The 20,293-nt window shown below is 24.0% G+C and overlaps 1 protein-coding gene across 1 annotated transcript; it reads right to left on the bottom strand.

Annotated features, from left to right (window-relative positions):
• Positions 1 to 1,854: 1,854 nt before the first annotated feature.
• Positions 1,855 to 4,861, bottom strand: LOC112780691 (probable WRKY transcription factor 47). Its single transcript, XM_025824525.3, has 6 exons — positions 4,523 to 4,861; positions 4,376 to 4,441; positions 4,037 to 4,210; positions 3,588 to 3,782; positions 3,326 to 3,439; positions 1,855 to 2,517 (listed from the first exon to the last, which is right to left on the bottom strand). The coding sequence occupies exons 1-6, from the start codon at positions 4,613 to 4,615 to the stop codon at positions 2,089 to 2,091; spliced, it is 1,071 nt and encodes a 356-aa protein (XP_025680310.2). The 5' UTR covers positions 4,616 to 4,861; the 3' UTR covers positions 1,855 to 2,088.
• Positions 4,862 to 20,293: the final 15,432 nt, after the last annotated feature.

The following is a 20,293-nucleotide window of genomic DNA, read 5'->3' as shown; positions in this document are numbered from 1 at the left end:
TCTTCCTTACAAGACAGCCTTGAGATGCAAATCAATATCCAAACGGTTCTTCAATTTGATCTCAAACCACATTTTCATCGAAAGATCCATCCTTCACCACCACAAACTCCTCCTTCGTATTAACCACCACGAATGCCAGAAAGAATGGCGATTATGCTCCCTCTCTAGGCGCAAGAAACTAGTCTTGTTCCTCCCCCACAATATTCATGGTGATCTTTCTTTTAACCCTCAAAACCATTTGTCCTTGAGCTTTCTAGGACCCAAGTTTGACTCGAAAAGCGATGAACCACCACCAACAAGACTAAGAAAGCGCTACAACAAATATTCAAAGATCGTAGGGTTCTCTAACGGCCTGTTTCTATGCAGAAAATCACCACACGAGAGACTATACTTTGTTTGCAATCCCCTAACAAAGAAAAGTCTCAAAGTTGTTCCTATGGCGCCACCGCTTAGGGGCCACAACCTAGTAAAAAATAGTCTCGGCCACGCACTCGAGGGATTTCTTTGCGAACCTTACTACAATATCGAAGAAAACATCGACTTAATCTCTGTTAATAATTCTGTTCAGGGTTTAAGATTTAGGATTGTACTTATACCTTTTTTCGAAGGTACAGTATGTGAGTTTTTAAGAGGTATAAAAAAGTCAGAGTTTGAAGTAGTAATTTTTTCTTCAGAGACCGGACAATGGACAACAAAACTTGTTTCGTGCACGAACGGTTCGAGTTTTACGCGACCAACTATTCTTTCTGACCCGGTTGCACATGGAGGGAAGCTTTACTTCATGGGAAAGGAGAATATTTTGGTGTATGATCCTTTTCGCAACGAAAATGAGTGCAACATTATTGAATTTCCGAGTGGCTCGGATCGTAGGAACATTTCTTATACGGGTCATGTTGGTGTCTCTTGTGGAAAGATTAGAGTAAGTTGTTTCTCTTCTTTTTCATCTTTGGTGAAGTTGTGGGAGCTGAATGAAGAGAACAATGGTTGGTGTTTGTTGCATGAGGTTTGTGTTCCAGCACAAGATGAAAGTTCAGTGAGGAATGAATTGAGAGGAAGAGAAGGAGTTTATGAAGTTGGTTATGGAGTGTTTAGAGTGAGAGGGTTTCATCCGTACCATGGTGATGTTGTGTTGTTTCAATTTAATCATCGCATATTTTATGGGAACTTGAAGACCAAAGAGTTTCGTACCGTTGGTTATGGGACACAAGATTATTATTCTTTGCAAATAATTTCACTTGACCTGCCATTGTGGCCAACTCCACTTCCTCCCATTAGGTAAATTTGTTTAAAATTAGATTAAAATTTATTATTTTTAGTCATAAGTTAGTTATTTATGTTTAAAAGTATAGAATAAAGTATAGAAGAGTATTAGGGCCAGCAACTTTTAGGATTTGTAGCTATCAAATAGTCATTAATGATGATTTTAATGGTGTAAGATTGATGTGAGATTTTATCTAATGGCTCACTATTCTTTGCTAGTTATATGCTGGCCAAAATTTAATGAAGGAACAATGTTAGGGGTCAGCAACTTTGGTATTTTGTAACCATCAATTGACTATCAATAGTGTTTTTAATGGTGTGAGATTACATCCAATGGTAAAAAATCACTTACTTTTTTTTTATGGTTAAGTATTGACCAGAAAACACAAAAGATACTGATCTCCTAGACTTTTCCTTTAAGGAAGTGCTAGAGGTCAACAATTTTTGAATTGATACTTTAGGAATGATAAAAAATAATAAATTCTGATATCCTTTAATATTGCTCTATCAATTATTATATGTCTCTGCCGAACCAAATCCTTCATTGGTTGTAACATCATTTAATGGCAAAGGAAAAATTTGATGAAATAGCCCTTTGGAAATTGCATGATGCATTAATCACTAATCATCATCACTTCTTTAAGATTTACTAATGTCAATGATATAATTCAAGGCAGATAGAGTGATGAAATTTACTCAAGAAACGTCACTTAATTTTGTTCTTGAATTTCATTTACAGGTAATTAAACACAAAATTTCATGTCATAATATTGGTATGTTCTCATAGTACTACACTAGTAAAACGTACGTACCTCTCTCTCTCTCTCTCTAAACATGTTCATTATTGTGAGTGAGAGAGGAAAAAGCTGCAAGTAATGCTTCCTTAAGAGAAGGATCGTTGGTTAAAGCTGCAGTAACAAGATCCACCAAGGCAAGGTTGTTTTCTTGAGTATAGCAAGCATTTAGAGGCAGAGGGAATAGTAATGGTTGTTGTGTGTGCTTTGATGCAATAATATCATTGGAGGGTTGTTGAGTAGTTAAGTCGAGTGTTAGAGTAGGACATGATGATGATGAAGTGGAAGATAGTGAAAGTGAAGTACTACTAGTTGTGGTGGTGGTCATGGAGCCACATAGGAACATGTTCAATGCTGATGTTGTTGTGGTGGCTATGGATCTTGCTGCTTCTGGGAGTGGATGATTGTGATTCCCCTCGTACGTTGTTATCACAACTCTCTCATCCATTGCGCATCTTTGCACCTGTTACATTGTTATTCAACATTCTCTGTGTTATAATTTGTATTCAAATGCTGAGGAAACGTGTATTTTTAAGTGGTGAAAATTCCTTATCTTTGTGTAAAGTTGATAATCGAGAGTTATTAAATGATAATTTAGTCAAATTTATAAAATTATTTAACAATTTTTAATTATTAACTTTACATGAATATAACTATGCGTGTCACCTTTTTCAGTTATTATATATCCTTCGAAAAACGTAATTTATCATAAATTATGAAACTAAATGTAAATATAAGAAAAATAAAAATAAACTTAATTTAATCTAAAGTTATTTTATTTTATTATATTTATTAATTATTACTAGAATAATTACATAATAATATATGTAATAAATATATAATTATGAATGTTAGGCCAATAAATTATAGATATTAAGTTAAATTAATGATATTTAGATTAAGGTATAAATGTTGCGATATTTTAGTTAATCGAATTTATCGTCATTTCATTCTATGAAATGAAAAGCAACTAATATTCTATTCTATATATGATAATAAATTCTAGATAAGCATGCAAATAAAATTGAACTTTTTTTTATGATTTTTTTTAATTCGACGAGTTAAAGATTTATTCGTTGTATAATGAAGTTTTATTTAAGAATTTATCACTCGTTAATGAATTAATACATACACACACAAAAATTTAAACTCTCAATATTTATTTAAATAGACTAATAAAATAACTACTAAGTCAATTCATTTATATAAAATTGAATCTTCATACTATAAATCTATTAAAAAAAACAAAAAAAAAAAACATGTGGATGAACCTGCTTACGAACTGGACATGTTTGTCCCATGCTACAACGATAGTAGGCTCGAGGACAAGGATTGCCCTTTGATGTTTTTTGTCCATATTTTCTCCATTGGCACCCATCAACCATCTGAGAATCAATCGCACTTCTTATTAGTCAACTAAATTGCATAAAATGATAGATATTTTAATCCAAAATTCACTACCAATAATATATAATATCAAAGTAATTAAATTCCTTAGCTTAGAACAAAAAGATATAATAAATCCATACATACCATAGAAAAATTTGATCTTGCTCTTATGGACACTCTAGCTTTCTTGCAAGAAGCTTCAAATGATGGTACTTGATCCTCCAATATTTTTGCTTCTTGTGATGCTATGTGCTTACTCATTTCATTCTTAACATCAAAACCAAATTTCTGGGTGGTGGGTAACATTTTTCTCTCCAAGATTTCTTCTCTATTGTCATTCTAAAAAATTATGAACGCATACATATATAGTAGTTTGTTCATTTAATCATCATTTTGTTCAAAAAGCAATGCATACTTCTTAATATACATATTGATCAAGTATATTTTTATATTGAAAAATAGCTGTTGACCAAGTTGAATAATTTAGTATTATAAAAAATTCACCATTCAAGTTAATCATATATAGAAGCAAATATTATATATATAGACAACAAATTAAAAGAATTTCTTCAAGTTTATTAATTAAAACTTGCCTTGAGATCATGATTAATTATTGTAGGCGAGGATGAAGATAATTGGTGGCACTGCATCGCCAGCAATAACTGATTTTGAAGAACTCCATAGTGTTCTCTAATCTGATTCAGCATAATTCTTAGATTCTGATTCTCCTTCTTCACTTCCTCTAGCTTCTTTTTCAGCACTTCCAACTAATTAATTAAAAGCCAATTATATTCAATCACAAACAAATTAAAACTACTTGTTATTCATCACATATGCTTGTTAATTAAAAATAATTAACACTTAATTATTCAATTTGTAGTATGTACATACCCAAATTAATAAATGAAATTCATCATTATATTATTACTTACTTGGGTATGAGACTGATCTTGATTTTGTTGAGGATTCAAGCTCAAACTCAGAAGAGTAGATCCTAGCTGATGATGCACAAATCATTCAAGAATTGTTATTAATTATGCAATAACATCACATCACATGGAAAATATATAGAAACTTACAGTATTATTACTAACAGAGGAGGAATCATGAGTGGAATTCAATGCAAATTCTTGAACTTGAAGCAAATTCTTGAATGCAATTTTGCCTTCCATTATTGGGTTAGAGAGATTTATTGGATCTAACTTTGAGATAGAACAATGCAGCACATATATATATATATATATAGGACGCAGTTTACTTATGGGAGAATAATTGAAATAATAAAGTATGCAGAACCATATTATATATAGAGGGACATATATATTGAAGTTTCCTCTCTTGCATACACAATATTATTAGTGGAGAATTTTCATATAAAATATAAAGAATCATTATTTTCTTGTTTCTTTAATTTGTGTGGTGAAGGAAAATTGGTACGGTCTAATAAAGAAGGAGAGAAAATAAATTAGGTAAAAGAAAAATAAATAAAAATAAAATACTATCTGTATAATAAAATTAGTCATTATATATTTTTGTATAATAAATATATGTATAATTTAATTTATTTTTAATATATATTTTATATTAATAATTGATTTTAATAATTAATGATTTTAGTATGGTTAATTATAAAAATATATTTAAATTCTTTTTATTAGATTTTTTTGATGTGTATAGTAATGAAAGGTATATATATATGATGTGGTTATTAATTTATTATAGGAAGAAAATTTCTTGGGCTATACCGGTCTCAAGACTTTGTTATATATTAATAGACAATGGAAAAAGAAAAAAATTGATAAGTAAACGTGAAAATAATGTATGGTAGCTCATTTTAATTTGTTATCTATTTATTTTAAATTTAAGCAAATATACATATATGATTTATCCTATTGCACAACAGTTAAATGATGATAACTTAAAATGAGTAGTAGTAGTAGTGGTGCACATAAAATAAATTTTGCAAACATATTATAAAGGAAACTTATAAGGAACTAAAAGCTTATTAGTCAAAAACTAAACAAAACTATATTAATTTATATTAATAATTAATTAATTTTAAATTTTTTAAATTTAAAATTTAAAAAATTTTAAATTGATTAAGTAAACCTAATTAAAATTTATAAAAACTTTCTTTTTTTTTATCACATTAATCTATCCACTTCTAACAATCACAAATTCGAAAAATATATAAAAGAACATCCATTTAATATAAAAAAAAATATTCTAATACTTAGTAGAAGAAACATCCATATATATTAACTCGTAAAAATTTTGAATTCATCCAAAGATATTTGGCTATGTTTTGGCTGATATGCTTTTGGTTCCTAGCTTTACTCTATTATAAATAATGTTGTTAGGAGAAAAAAAAAAAGTGGGTCACTATATATAGACCATGTCAAGAGAGATTTCTTGCTGGTTATATTATTTTAATTTCCCGTCATTTATTGTTTTCCCCTATTGTTATCACAAGAAGCAAGGTAGTGTTTGTGTCGTTTCTTGGTTTATCTTTCTTTTAATTTCTAGAAGGAGTTGATTATTTTCTTGTACAAAACACACTGGTTACCATTAAGCATATAAAAGAACACAGGCAATAATATCCGTTGACCCTTATACATACATATCCATGTATTACATTAAAACTATACATTTCTAACTTCTGCTTTGAAATAAGAAAGGTTAGGGAGATTGATAAAACTATACATTTCTAATATCCGTTTTTTGTTTATGTAGTATACTAATTAGAAAAAAGGTTCAAATTCGTGTATGAAAGATTATTCGTTTTTTAAATTAATTTTAAAAGAGTAAAGTATTGTTTTTGTCTTTAATGTTTGGGATAAATTCTAAAATCGTCCTTAATGTTTCAACCGTTCTATTTGAGTCCTTAACGTTTTAAAATTGATTCAATGTTGTTCTGCCGTTAGGGATCCGTTAACAAAATTGACGGCGGGACAAAATTGAGATGATTTTGAAACGTTAAGGACAAAAACGATACATAAAAATAAATTTTAATTTAATTTTATCTCTCAATAATATTAATTTTTTATTGTACATAATATTCAATTATTTTTTAATTACATCTAAATAAATTACACTTAATCACATTACTTTTATTTTAAAAAAATTTATTTTTTTATAATTTTAAAGAATTTCGATACATTAGAGACAAAATGTATACTTTATATTTTATTGTATATATATTATTTTTTTTCTTTTTAACAAGTTTATATACTAGTCATTCTACAAACATTTCATGATAACTACAAATCTTTAAGAGTAAAATTATAAAAAAATTAATTTATTTAAAATAAAACTGATATGATTAAGTGTAATTTACTTAGATGTGATTAAAAAATAATTGAATACTATGTATAGTAAAAAGTTGATATTATTGAAGGATAAAATTAAAATTTATTTTTATATATCATTTTTGTCCCCAACGTTTTCGTCCTATTTAAGTCCCTAACGTTTTAAAATCGTCTCAACTTTGTCCCGCCGTCAATTTAGTTAACGGATACCTAACGGCAGGACAACATTGAGTCAGTTTTGAAATATTAGAGACTTAAATAGGACGATTGAAACATTAGGGACAACTTTAGGACTTACCCCAAACGTTGGGGACAAAAATGATACTTTACTCATTTTAAAAAAATTAATTAAATTTATTTTTTAAAGATTTTAAATTAATTATGTTAATTTTGTTGTCATTTTTTTTTATTGATAATATTAAAATTTGTTAATGTAGTATGTTAAGTGATATTATAATATATATTTAAGAGTCTTAATTAATTATTAACATAATAAATTTATGAAATTAAGATGGTTAGATGTGTATTGTAATATTATTTAATGTACTATATATATCAACAAACTCTAACGCCATTAATAATGGAAATAACAAAAAAATTAACATAATTAACTTATTTTTAAAAGATGAATTTAATTAAAAAAAATTTTGAAAACTAATTTAAAAAATAAATAATTTTTTAAAAATTAATTTAACCATTTACTCATACTAATTAATTAACATATCACTGAACTATTTTTTTTTTAACATAATAACACCAAATTTTTGTTGCAGCCTATGCTATTAAATTTGGAGTTTTATTTTTTTACTTGTGGCATTAAAACTAAATCACAAACTTCTGATAAAAGAAAAGCAGAATATTTTTTATTAATATTAATTAATATTTTAGATTAAAATTTTATTTTTATATTATTAAAATTTAAAATTTAATATAAAAACAATAAATTTTATTAGTGATGTAAAATTAGTTCTTAAGATAGTGTTTGTTTTTAGAGATATTAAAACTGAAATTGAAAAATTAGAATTTAGTATTGTATTTGATAATTAGAATTTGAAACCAAAAAAAATTAATTTTAAAATACAAAATTTCAATCTTAATATTTCTAAAAAATAAAAACACATAAAATTAAAATATTTAAAAACAGAAACTAAAATTTTAGTAACATTTTTTAATAACTAAAAATATTTTAATAAATATTCTTATTTTATATCCATATTTTTCGTAAACTAAAAATAATGCTAAGTCATAACTAAATTTTATATATTTTATTTTAAATATAATATAAAAATTTAATTTAAATTTAATTTTTTTATTTTTATCTTTCCATTTCAGCGTCTTTTCTAAATACAAATTTTAAGTTTGAGATGTTATACTAACTTAAGTCAAGTATTGAAATATGGTGCATTCTTACCTATAAATTCAAAGGAGATTTTCCCTAAATCTATGGATGCTTTACACATTATGGGAAAGGAATCAAAGGATAATATCTATATCATTGTATACATCATACAACGGATGATATTAATTAATATTATTGCAATTTTTATAGTAAAAACTTTAATTAATTAGGAGCTTCAGTAGATGATCAAAAGGATTATTTTTTTCCCTAATTAACATGCATGTATATGTAGCTAATATAATAATTTATGTATATATATTCTCCGTCAATAATTTATGTAAATTGTGTGTAATATGAATCATGAATGTAATAAATTATATTAGATTCATGTATATATGTATTAATAAAGGAAAAATATAGGTAGACAATGAAAATACTAAACAATGTGAATAATGAATATGTCGGATGTTTAATTCAATAGGTATGCAGATAATTATGTTCATTATTTTTAATTTGATGGTTATTTTTTTTTATTCAATTTATTCATGCACAATTAATAATGGTTCAATGTTTAATTCACTAGAAATACAAATGGTTATCCTAATATTAAAATTTAGGAGATAATTTGAGGATGGATTATTTTTTTATTTTATATTGAATTAATTCTAAAGCCTATTATTTATATTATTTACCAAAATTACTATCTACCTAACAAATTAATAAATTATTTACTAAAAGTTTCTGAAATTTAGAATTTCTTGCAGATAATTAAAGCGACAAGATTTATATATACTTCCTATATACAATAACATCACCTGTTTGCATCAAAGGACTTGATGACTAAATTAAACTCATCTATATATGTATTTCAACTATTTTATTCAGTTAATGTCACATCTATGGAATGAATATGTCGTTGATCTTTTATTCAACAAAACACAGGCACGCAACTGTTTATTTATTGATTATTTATCAGCTGGTTGTCACCATTGATCATGCAACTGGATTTGAATAGTAATACAAGTTTAATCACCCGTGCATAGCACGTGATAAGATTGAAATTATAATTTTAAGTTATTATATTAAATTTTATTTTAATTATAATAATTTAATTAATAAAAAAATAATTTGTATGTGTTGTTTTTCTTTTTTTAATATAGTGTTAATTGTATTAACTATAAAATAGTTATTTAATCTATTTTTTTAATAAATCAGATATATATACTCAATATGACCATAAATAATCTAGTAATACTTAAACCTACCAATAAATTTTATATGTTGGTATACTGTGAAGTAAAAAAATATTAAAATCAGCTCAAAATGAAAAACAAATTAATAGAGAATCCTAATGCAGAAAGTTTTGTAATAAACAATAAATAATTTAAACCTACTGAATAACAATTTAATGTTATCCTTTGATACCTGCAAAATATATACATGAAACAACAATGTATCAATGTTTGTATATAAAATTATATGATTAACGTAATTATAAAATTATTTGTCAAGAGAATAAAATTATACGAATTTTTATAATAATTTTAATATTCTCAAACTATTAATGTACAATAAGAATTTATCTATTAGTTCCTAGAATTTCTAAATTTTTTTAAGTGATAGTAATAAATTTTAATAAATAAATAGATTTAGTAAGACATTTTGTTATTACCTTTTTATTATAGGCTCTCAAAAACTTCTCTATATACCACATTCATCGTGCAGTAATTTCCAAGTGTATTAACCCGTGCCATGCACTTGATAAGATTAAAATTATAATTTTATATTATTTTGTTAAGATTAATTTAAATTATAATTTGATTAATAAAAATTATAACATGTTATGTATTATTTGTTTTTTCTTAAGTAGTGTTAAATATATTAACTCTAAATAGTTATTAATTGGTTTTAGTAATCTACTTTCTTCAATAAATCAAACATATATACTCAATGTGACCATAAATAACTTAATAATACTTAGACCCACCAACAAATTTTTATATGTTATTTTACTGTCAAATAAGAACATATCAAAATTAGCTCAAAATAAATAATAAATTATTAGAGAATTCTAATGCACAAAATTTTCTAATAAACAATGAATAATTTAAATCTACTAAAAAACAACTCAACACTTTTCTTTGATGCCTGCAAAACATATACCTAAAATAATATTATATCAATATTAGTATACAGTTTTACAATCATCGACCGTATTTACTATACATGACTCCTTCTTAAAAATTATTCTATACACGTGTGCAGTCGGAAGATAACTTACTGGACTTTATTTTATTTTTCTAAATTATTATAATTATGCATTATTCATTAAATGCTAATTGTAATATTGTAATATAATTATAATAAAGATATTTTTCTAAAATAAATTTAGAAGAGAGAATAGTACTTTTATTTTGGAGGAAAAATGAATTCATGAGGAATTGACACCTCACTTTTATTAGTTGATAATGTATTAAATATTGATTTTATATAATTATAATAAAAATATTTTTCTAAATTAGTATAATCATGCATTATTCGTTAAATGTTAATTGTAACATAATGATAATAAATATATTTTTTTAAATAAATTTAGAAAAGAAAATAGTGATTTCATTTTAGAGAAAAAATGAATTCATGAGGAATTAACATCTCACTTTTATTAGTTGGAGAAAAAATCCAGTTTTAGTATATGTTGTCATTATTATACATTTTTCTCTAATCATATATCCACTGTTTTCTTTTATTTGTTTCAGCATTTTGAACCTGGGTTTAACTTCTTGTAGTTCTCACTTCTTAGTCATTCTATTAGATGTAGTTGATAACTATTGAAATTCTTTGATTAATATAGGAGAAAAATATATTATTATATAATAGAATTAATATGAGTATATTTTATTATTAAATAAACAAAGTTAATATAAAATAAAATTATACATAAAAAACAAAGAAAATAAAATTAAAATAGCAAAAGTGATAAAAAGATTATTTTTATAATTTTATTTTGTCATTTTTATGTATAGAAGATTAGAAAATAGTAAATTTTTAACTAAATTAATTTATATTTGTTGTATTTAATTTAAATAAGTAATAAATTATCTTATTTTAATTTATTCCTTAAATTTATATATCATAAAAATTAAATAAAATAATTAATATACATAATTTTAAATTGTGTGATACTTAAATATCTATTCAAATCAATTAGTTGATATAATTAATTCATCATAATGAATTGACTTTAATGAGTTAAACAAAATAATACAGAAGCATGCTACGTTGATTCTATCATTAAAGGTAAAAATTCAATTTTTATATGATGATAGGATAGATAATATAATAGACGGCGAGAAAGAGAAAGATAAATATTTTAGATCCTAAGTTGTTTCATTTGAATGTTACAATGTGGGTATCACATTATTTTACTTATTCTACCCTATGGACCCTTTTGTAACTTTATTTCAATATCAATAGAATTTCACTACCTTTGAGTACTAAATTAAAATTCAAAATGAAACTAAAAAAAAAGTAAAGAGTATAAAATTATTGATTGAAAAACACTCTAAATAATAAAAAGCCAAATTAACTTTAATATTAAATTCATTAATATGATTTTAATTTTATATAATAGTTAGAAAATATATTAGTAAAAGCAAATGGAAGAATAACTGTAATTAGTATTTGATAAAATATTCATTTAGAATAATTAAAAAATATAAAATTATGATATTATTAAAAATAATACATTTTAATGTTAAAAAAATTATATTTAAATAAAATATTTATAAAATATAAAATTTAGAGTAACATAGCTTTATAAACATTAGTCATTAATCAATTATGAACTAACATAAAATTATAATATAATTTATTTATGAAAAAATAATCACTAATTAATATTAATAAATATAAAAATCATCCAAACACTTTAATTAAAAGTATGAATGGTTAATTATTATTCATTATTAATAATATTTTGTTAATAAAAAATTGAAAATATAATTATTTAGATTTAGATTTTAGAAAAATAAACGTATAAGTAACAAATGATCTATTTTATCATGTATATTATAAATTAATGAATTAAACTAACTGATATAATGAATTATAATAAATTAATTGGTATAAATTATATGATATTTAAAAAAATGAATACAAGAATAAAAAAAATAGAAGAATAGAAGACTACAATAAAATAAATTGAATGTAAGTTTTTTTTCTTTTTACAAATTTTATATCACATCTGCTTCATTAATAATAAATAAAAATACATCAACTTAATATCTAAGAAAAAAGGATGAGATAAAATCATAACACAATTCTAAAATAAAAGCTTAAATTAAACCATAATATCATTGCACAACACAAATTAAAAGTAATTTCACACTATAATATACCACACAAATAGATAAATAACTTAAGCTTAATTATGAATTTTTTATTTATTTATGTAAACATGATAATACCATGGTCTATAAATGCTTAATGGATAACATATCATATATTGCTCTAAATGATGAGCACGGGAGTTGAAGAGTGTGTGCTGATTTGTGTTCATGATAGTTGCCTTCTTGTGACGGTACCTCATAGGAAGAAAAAGAATTGTTGTAAAAGCTACCCAATGAAAGAGTAATTGGTAAATAAGTGATATTTTCTTCTAGCATATATGGTCTTTTATAGTGGTAAAATAAAAATAGAATGAATAAAATTTTGTATTTTTATATTAGAAATAGAATTTGATATTTATCTTAATAAAATTAAATAATTAATTAGTTATATTTAAATAAATAAAATAAATTAAATAAAAATATTTTTAAGAATTAATCAAATCAATTAGTCAATACAAATAATTAGTATAATTAATTTTATTTGATTTATTGAATTCAAAAAATAAATTAAAAAATCATTGATTGAATTAATTAGTTACTATAATTAATTTATTATAATTGATTGGATTTAATGAATTAAAAAAATAAATAAAAAAACATAAGAGACAGTGATTTTTTTAACTAAATTAATATGTATTTGTTGTATTTAATCAGTATAAGTAACAAATCATCTATGTTATTATATATCTTATTTAATCTTGCATTGGCACGGGTAATTATAAGTTATATTTTGATTTCTAATTATTTACGTACATAAATGATTAAAATATATAACATAAATATCGTAATTATTATAATTCTATGATATAATTATAATTAACATATTTTATCATAATTAAATATTGATTTGATATAATTATAATAAAAATACTTTCCCAAAATAATATAATCTACTATTATTCATCCACTAATTATTTGGCAATAAACTTTAATATGATTTTTTACATCTCCGCTATGGAAAATAACTACTTAGATATACCAAATAATATGTAACATATTACTACCTGTATAAGTTAAGGCACAAACACAGAATTTAATTAAGGTGATTGAAACTTTCACCAAACAGAATATGACATCAATTGAATAAAAAAGGGTACTCGATTTTGCATTAATTAGCTAGTCGAAGAAATAACATACTCATTCATTATTCATGTTTTATTATATTTTTTAAATAATATATAGAAAATATATATCCTGTGTTGTGACTATTAGTAATTTTATTAATAAACATTTTTTTAAACTATTACTAATTTCAATTTTAATAGAAAAACTGAGGAAATAATTTTGCTTGCCATAAATAATATACTAAAACTGTTAGTATATTATTTTCTATATGATTAATTGAATTTATCAATGAATTTTCCGTGTAAATCGTTATTACCCAGTTTTTAATAACTACTTAACATACAAAATTTGAAATTGAAAATTGTTATTACTAATTCAATTAACTGGTTAATTGAGTAATAATTATCAAATTATTAAGGTGCAAAATCATTTATTTACTCAATAGATTTCCATATATTATTTATATTTCAAGTAATAATTTGAAATTATATTATTTACCCAATTAATAATACTATTATTAATAATTATTTTTTGCATTGATTTTTAAATCAATTATTAAATAATTATTTTTGTTAAGATAATTGTTTATAAATTATTTCAAATTATATTTTGTTAAGATATAATTATTTAGATTATTACTCATGGCACGGATATAATTTTATTTTATACCAATTAATCAATTATAATTATATGATATGGGTGTAATTTTAATTTTATCCACCGAATATTGGCAAATAAATTTTATTCTAATTATAAATAAAATTTGTTTTTATTGGCAAATAAATTGTCTTTAGGTCAACAATTTAATATATGTGTAGGTTCATTTTTTGTCAAATATAATAAAAATATAAATAAAGAAATAAAAGATAAAAATAAACTTAATAATATCTGACACTACTTCATTTTATTAAATTATTTAAAAATAGCAAATCCACACAAAATAATCTTAATATATAAATTGAGGCAATAATTTAAAATTTTATAATTATAATTTAATCAAATACTAATAGAAAAACCAAATTACCTAAACAATATTGAACCTATTCTAGTCCTTAGTTACGTATAGTATAGAATCATTCTTGTAATGACAACCAACTGAAATAACATCGTAAGTTTCAATATTTAGAATTCGTGCAAAATCAGACCATCCTCTTGTTAGATAAGCTTCATCATCCGCTATCCATGCAATGCGGCAAGATATAGAATTGTCACACCGAGAAACCAAACTAACTCTTATTCCCCTCAATGGCATTGCATGCATGCCAAAGAAAGCTGATAATTTCTGAAAAAAATCAAAATATGTTAAAAAAATTATTCTAATAATGAACAACTTAAACTAAGAAAATTTAAATATATTACCAATCGTTGAAATTGCATATCTGAATTTGTCACGAATTTAGCAAAACTGAACTGAAACTGAGGGAACTCAATTTCATTATGTGCTCCACTTCGAAGATTTTCGGACAGACGTAAAAAGCATGGAGGGGATAGAACTTGAATTGCCTTATAAAGTTCCGTGGATGCAATTCCTCAATAAAAAATCGAGCTCCTCCTAAGAAATCCAACTTTAACCACATTTCATTGGGTTGGTCATAATAGGTGAGTAGATCCAACAATCCTTCGGTAAAGTAGAGACTATTGCCTCTTCTTTGAACGCTTACATCCATGTAGTTGGAACCCGAATCAGTGAAGACAACTCGATGAGGTATTTCATGGATGTAATGCATTGTAAATGATTGTGGCAAAAGACAATCGAACTGAAACATTAGACGATAAGAATAACTTAGAGTAACAACAAATAAAAAATTATCAAAAGAATAATATAATAGAATGGGTATATAAAAAATATTAGAAAAATTTATAAATTGTACCTTAAAAGGATCAACTTCAATAAAAAACGAAGAATACATTCTTATTCTATGAAGTAGTAAAAAAAACACTAAATATAAAATTATGAATTGACTCTCAAATTTAGATTAATGTACCACAGAAAAACACTATATATAGACTTTAGTAAAACAAAAATAAATATGTAAATTACCTACTATTAAGGTAATTTTTTAATAATGTATTAAATTTTGATTTGATACAATTATAATGAAGATATGTTTCTAAATTAGTATAATTATATATTATTCATTAAATATTAATTACAATATAATTATATTAAAGATATTTTTATAAAATAATTTAGAAAAATTATTTGATATACGTGAATCGGGTAACAAAGATTTTTTATTATTATTATTACTATTATTGATATTATTATTATCATTAAAATTATTAAAAATATTTTTAATTGATAATTGATAAATAGTTTAATAGTGCATTAAATATTGATTTGATATAATTATAATGAAGATATGTTGCTAAATTAGTATAATTATATATTATTCATTTAGTATTAATTATAATATAATTACAATAAAATAATTCAAAATAGAAAAAAAATATTCGGAAAACGGAGGCATAAGAGATAGACACGTCACCTTTAGTAGCCGGGAGAAAACCCTGTTTTAGTATATTAAGTAGATATATAAATAAATATAGTTCAATTTCTAGCTAGAGAATGCATGATTGGAGGGCTTTTGGCTAGAATAATGAAGATGATTTGTTATATTCCAAACCGATCTAAATTAAATCGGTCTAAATTAAATCGTTCATCTAATCCAATTCAAATCGAAAATTGATTAAAACCGTATTAATTCGGATTTGATTGGATTCTATTTTTCGCAAATCGCTGGATTGGATCAGATTTCGGATCTATTTTTCATAACCGATCAAATCCAATCCAAATCGCACAATGTGCTATAATATTATTATTTTATTATTATTTTTACAATTATACTTATAACATGTTCAATTTGTTATATATTTTTCTATTATTCATGTATTATTATTATTTAATAAATATTTTATGTTCAAAATATTATTTATTTATTTATTTTAATTAACCTATACTTTTATTTCTATTGTTATGTTATTGTTGACTTTTTAAGATATTATTAAGACTTGTTATGTCATTGTTGGTTATTTAAAATGTGATGTTGAGACTTGTTATATGTATTTAATATTTTTATTTAAAAAATCGTAAATCCAAACCGATCCAAACCGCTTGTAATCGAATCGGATTTACAAAAAAAGTTCATCCAATCCAAATCGCACCGCACATAAATAAGTGTTCGGATTGAATGACTTTTTTTTCTTAAAACCGAACCCGCATCGCGAACACCCTAATTTTCTTTTCCTTTTGTGGTAATTTTAATAATAATATGAGAACGTACGGTAACGCCCAAAAAAAAAACTATCAATATTCTAAAAGATGCAGTTAAAAAGGTGGAAAAGATTTTGAAGAACGAAAGAGAGAAATAAAAGTGGAAGGGACATACATATTAATTTTCCGACAAGGATTTTGGGTTATTATGACAAGAGAGTCAAGATCCATTCATGTCGTGGTCAATGTGTATGCAATGCATAAATAGGCATAATCAGGAAAGACAAACTACCAACTGTTTTATTTTGATATTTTATTTGGTAGCTAGGAAGGAACCTTAGCTTGAAACTTCCTAGGAAAAATTATGCACTAATATAATAATTTTATTGAATAAATGGTCTTTTTTTAAATTATTTATCTTTTAAATTGATTTTTATTTTTTTTAATAAAACTTGTCCTTTAAAAATTTTAAATTAGTTTAAATTAGTTTTTTTTGTCCCTTTCATTACTAATAAGATTATAATTTGTTGATGTAACACATTAAATGACACTAAACTAATTACGATACACACCTAACATTTCTAATTAATGCTAATATGATTATTTTATGTAATTAAATCAAATCAATTTTAAATTAAGAGGAACATTAATACATTAAAATATCTCAATTTAGAATTGATTTAATCTAATTTTATAAATTTATTACGTTAACACTTAATAACTAATTAAAATTGTGAAATATGTGATGTAGTGTCACTTAACATGTCATATCAACAAACTCTAATTCATCAGCAATGGATTAAAGGACTAATGTAATTAACTTAAAATTTTTGAAAAAAAATTGAAAGACAAATTTGATTATTTACTATAACTTCACTCTTGATACTTTTGTTTTGGTGCTTTAAAATTTAAAAAAATATTAGTTTTAATCTTTATTATTAGTTGTGCCATTAATGGGCTAAGGTGAATGAAAATGTAACAAATTAACTGAAATAAGTGTTAATATAACAAATCATGTTATATTAATATTTAACATGTCATAATGACAATATTTAACGGAGTAAATTAACGATATGATTAAAACGAAAGTCTTTTTAAGTTTTAAATATTATCGAACCAAAACCAAAAAACAAATATTTTATAAGGATAAACAATTTAAAAAATATAAAAAATTAATTTTTAATTAACCAACATTAACTAGTTTTATTTTAAAATTTATAATTTAGAGTTTAGAATTAAAAGATTAAAATTTAAGATATAAAAATAATTTTTAAAATTTTAACTGATATTAAATTTAAAAGTTTTGACTTTTAGCATTACTAAAAGGATTATTTAAAACTACCAACACGTATATAGCATTCTTATTTTCTTATTTCAAGGAAAAGGAAATCTGAAAGACTCCAAATTTGCCTTCAAATTTATGATTGATACACGGTAATAATTAATTAGGTTAAAGAATATTCTTATTCAAAGCAAGCCAATTAATTAACCTATGTACTTACGTGTTCATCTAAAAGATTACGAGTTCGAAAAAAAAATTAACCTATATATTAAAAAAAGAGGCTGTATAATACTCAATATAGATATAAAAAAAAAATTCTATTAGGAAGTCAATGGAGTATTTATACAATATATACAATAGGTTATTTATTTAGTTTAATATGAGTTAAAAATGAACATACAAAATAAAATACTACTAATTTTTCAAACATAATACATTTATACTATCCAAATATTAAAAAATAATAAACATCTAATATCCTATTCAATCCAACATCTCTAAACTCCTATTATACACATTATATAGATACTCTATTAGTTTCTTATACTCCCTCATAAAATAATTTTAACATACACTTCATCCAGAAGCATATATAATAATAGTTGCATTGATGTGATATTTTGAAGGAATTTATCCAAAGATTAATATATTTATGATGATGATGAGGTCCTACAAGAAGACTTGGACAATTATTCTTTGCGCGTCTCTCCCGCATTAATTATTTGATCAACATTTGGACCATCATATTTTTATATTATTTTCAAGTTCTCCAAACATATTCATTAAATTCTTATTATAGATTGAGAATAATGGAAAAGAATTTTTGTTGAGAAATTTCTACTTTATAATACCTAGTTCGAACTGCTGAATCAGATTATTTAATTGGGATCTTACTTATTAGCTTCTTTTATGTTTAGATATCTATAGACTATGATTGATGGAATTCGAAGTCTCTAATTGGAGAGTGAACCTTTTTTTTATCTTGGTTGTTCTTATTGGCAGACGAAGGTCTTTATGACTATATATAGCTTTAAGCATTTTTTCAGGCTGAACACGGTTGAATTAAATTGGATATGATCAAAATCTCGATCTGTTTGTATTAAAATTATTAGATCGAATCGGATTTAATATCGCAATTTTTAAGATTAGATCTGATTTGATTTGATTCACACATTTACGGATCATATCGGATTTCGAATATATTTACAAAATATATAAATATTTTAATAAGTTTATTTTTATTTAAAAAATATCAATAAAATACTATTTTTTTACTCTTTTAAACATGTTTACTCTTAAAATATTATTAAACATATTTTTTTTAAATAATAAAAATAAAAATAAAATAATACAACATATATGATAATTATTAGTTAAAATAAAATATAATAAAAATATTTACTTATTTATTTATCTATTTTTGCAGATCCGCGGATATGCGGACTTACGTAAAATCGATAATCCGATCCAATAACCTTACGGATCAGATCAATATCTGCAATTTTCGAATCGAATTCGAATAAATACCGCAAATATACAGATGAGATCTGATACGTGAACACCCTACATTTCTTAACTTAAAGTTATATATATATTCTCAATGATACTCTTTGGAATCAAATTTTAATTAATGTTATTGGCTAAAAAATACTTAGGCTTCTAGTTTAAGAGTAGGTTGTGAATTCGAATCCCTAACATTTATTTAAATAAACAAGTGAAGGGATAAACAAGTGAAGCGATTAGTCGACTAATCAAATTAGTACAGTAGGTTGTATTACTATCACTGTATATGTGTGTCTTTTTAAATAACAATTATATGTTTCCAAGGGTTAAATATTATTTTTGTATTTGATACTATGTATGTGTTAAACCTTAGCTTGTTGATACTTACTTAGGAATATATAGTAGAAGTTATGGAGTCTCCCTTTGTTAACGGCACTGTTATGTAATGTAGTGGAGGAGAAAAAGAAAAGAAAAAGAAGTGTGTCGTGTCGTCTTCGAGAGGGAATTAAAGCTAAGAGACAATGAAAGAAAGCAGAAAATCAAAATGATGGTCCAAAGTTGCAACTTTCAACTAGAGAGGACCATAATGCAAATAGCCATTTACTTGTAGCATGCGGCATTGCCTTATTTTTCAAAAGACTTACGTTTACTTTTGATTATGACATCAAATAAAAAACTAACCCTTTAACTTGGACTTACTTCAATGTCTATGTGTGCATGCAATCCAATCCAATGCAATGAAGAGATAGAA

The sequence above is a fragment of the Arachis hypogaea genome, chromosome 1 (assembly GCF_003086295.3).
Source record: "Arachis hypogaea cultivar Tifrunner chromosome 1, arahy.Tifrunner.gnm2.J5K5, whole genome shotgun sequence".
Taxonomy (NCBI): Eukaryota; Viridiplantae; Streptophyta; class Magnoliopsida; order Fabales; family Fabaceae; genus Arachis; species Arachis hypogaea.
This window is presented reverse-complemented; position numbering and strand designations above follow the sequence as displayed.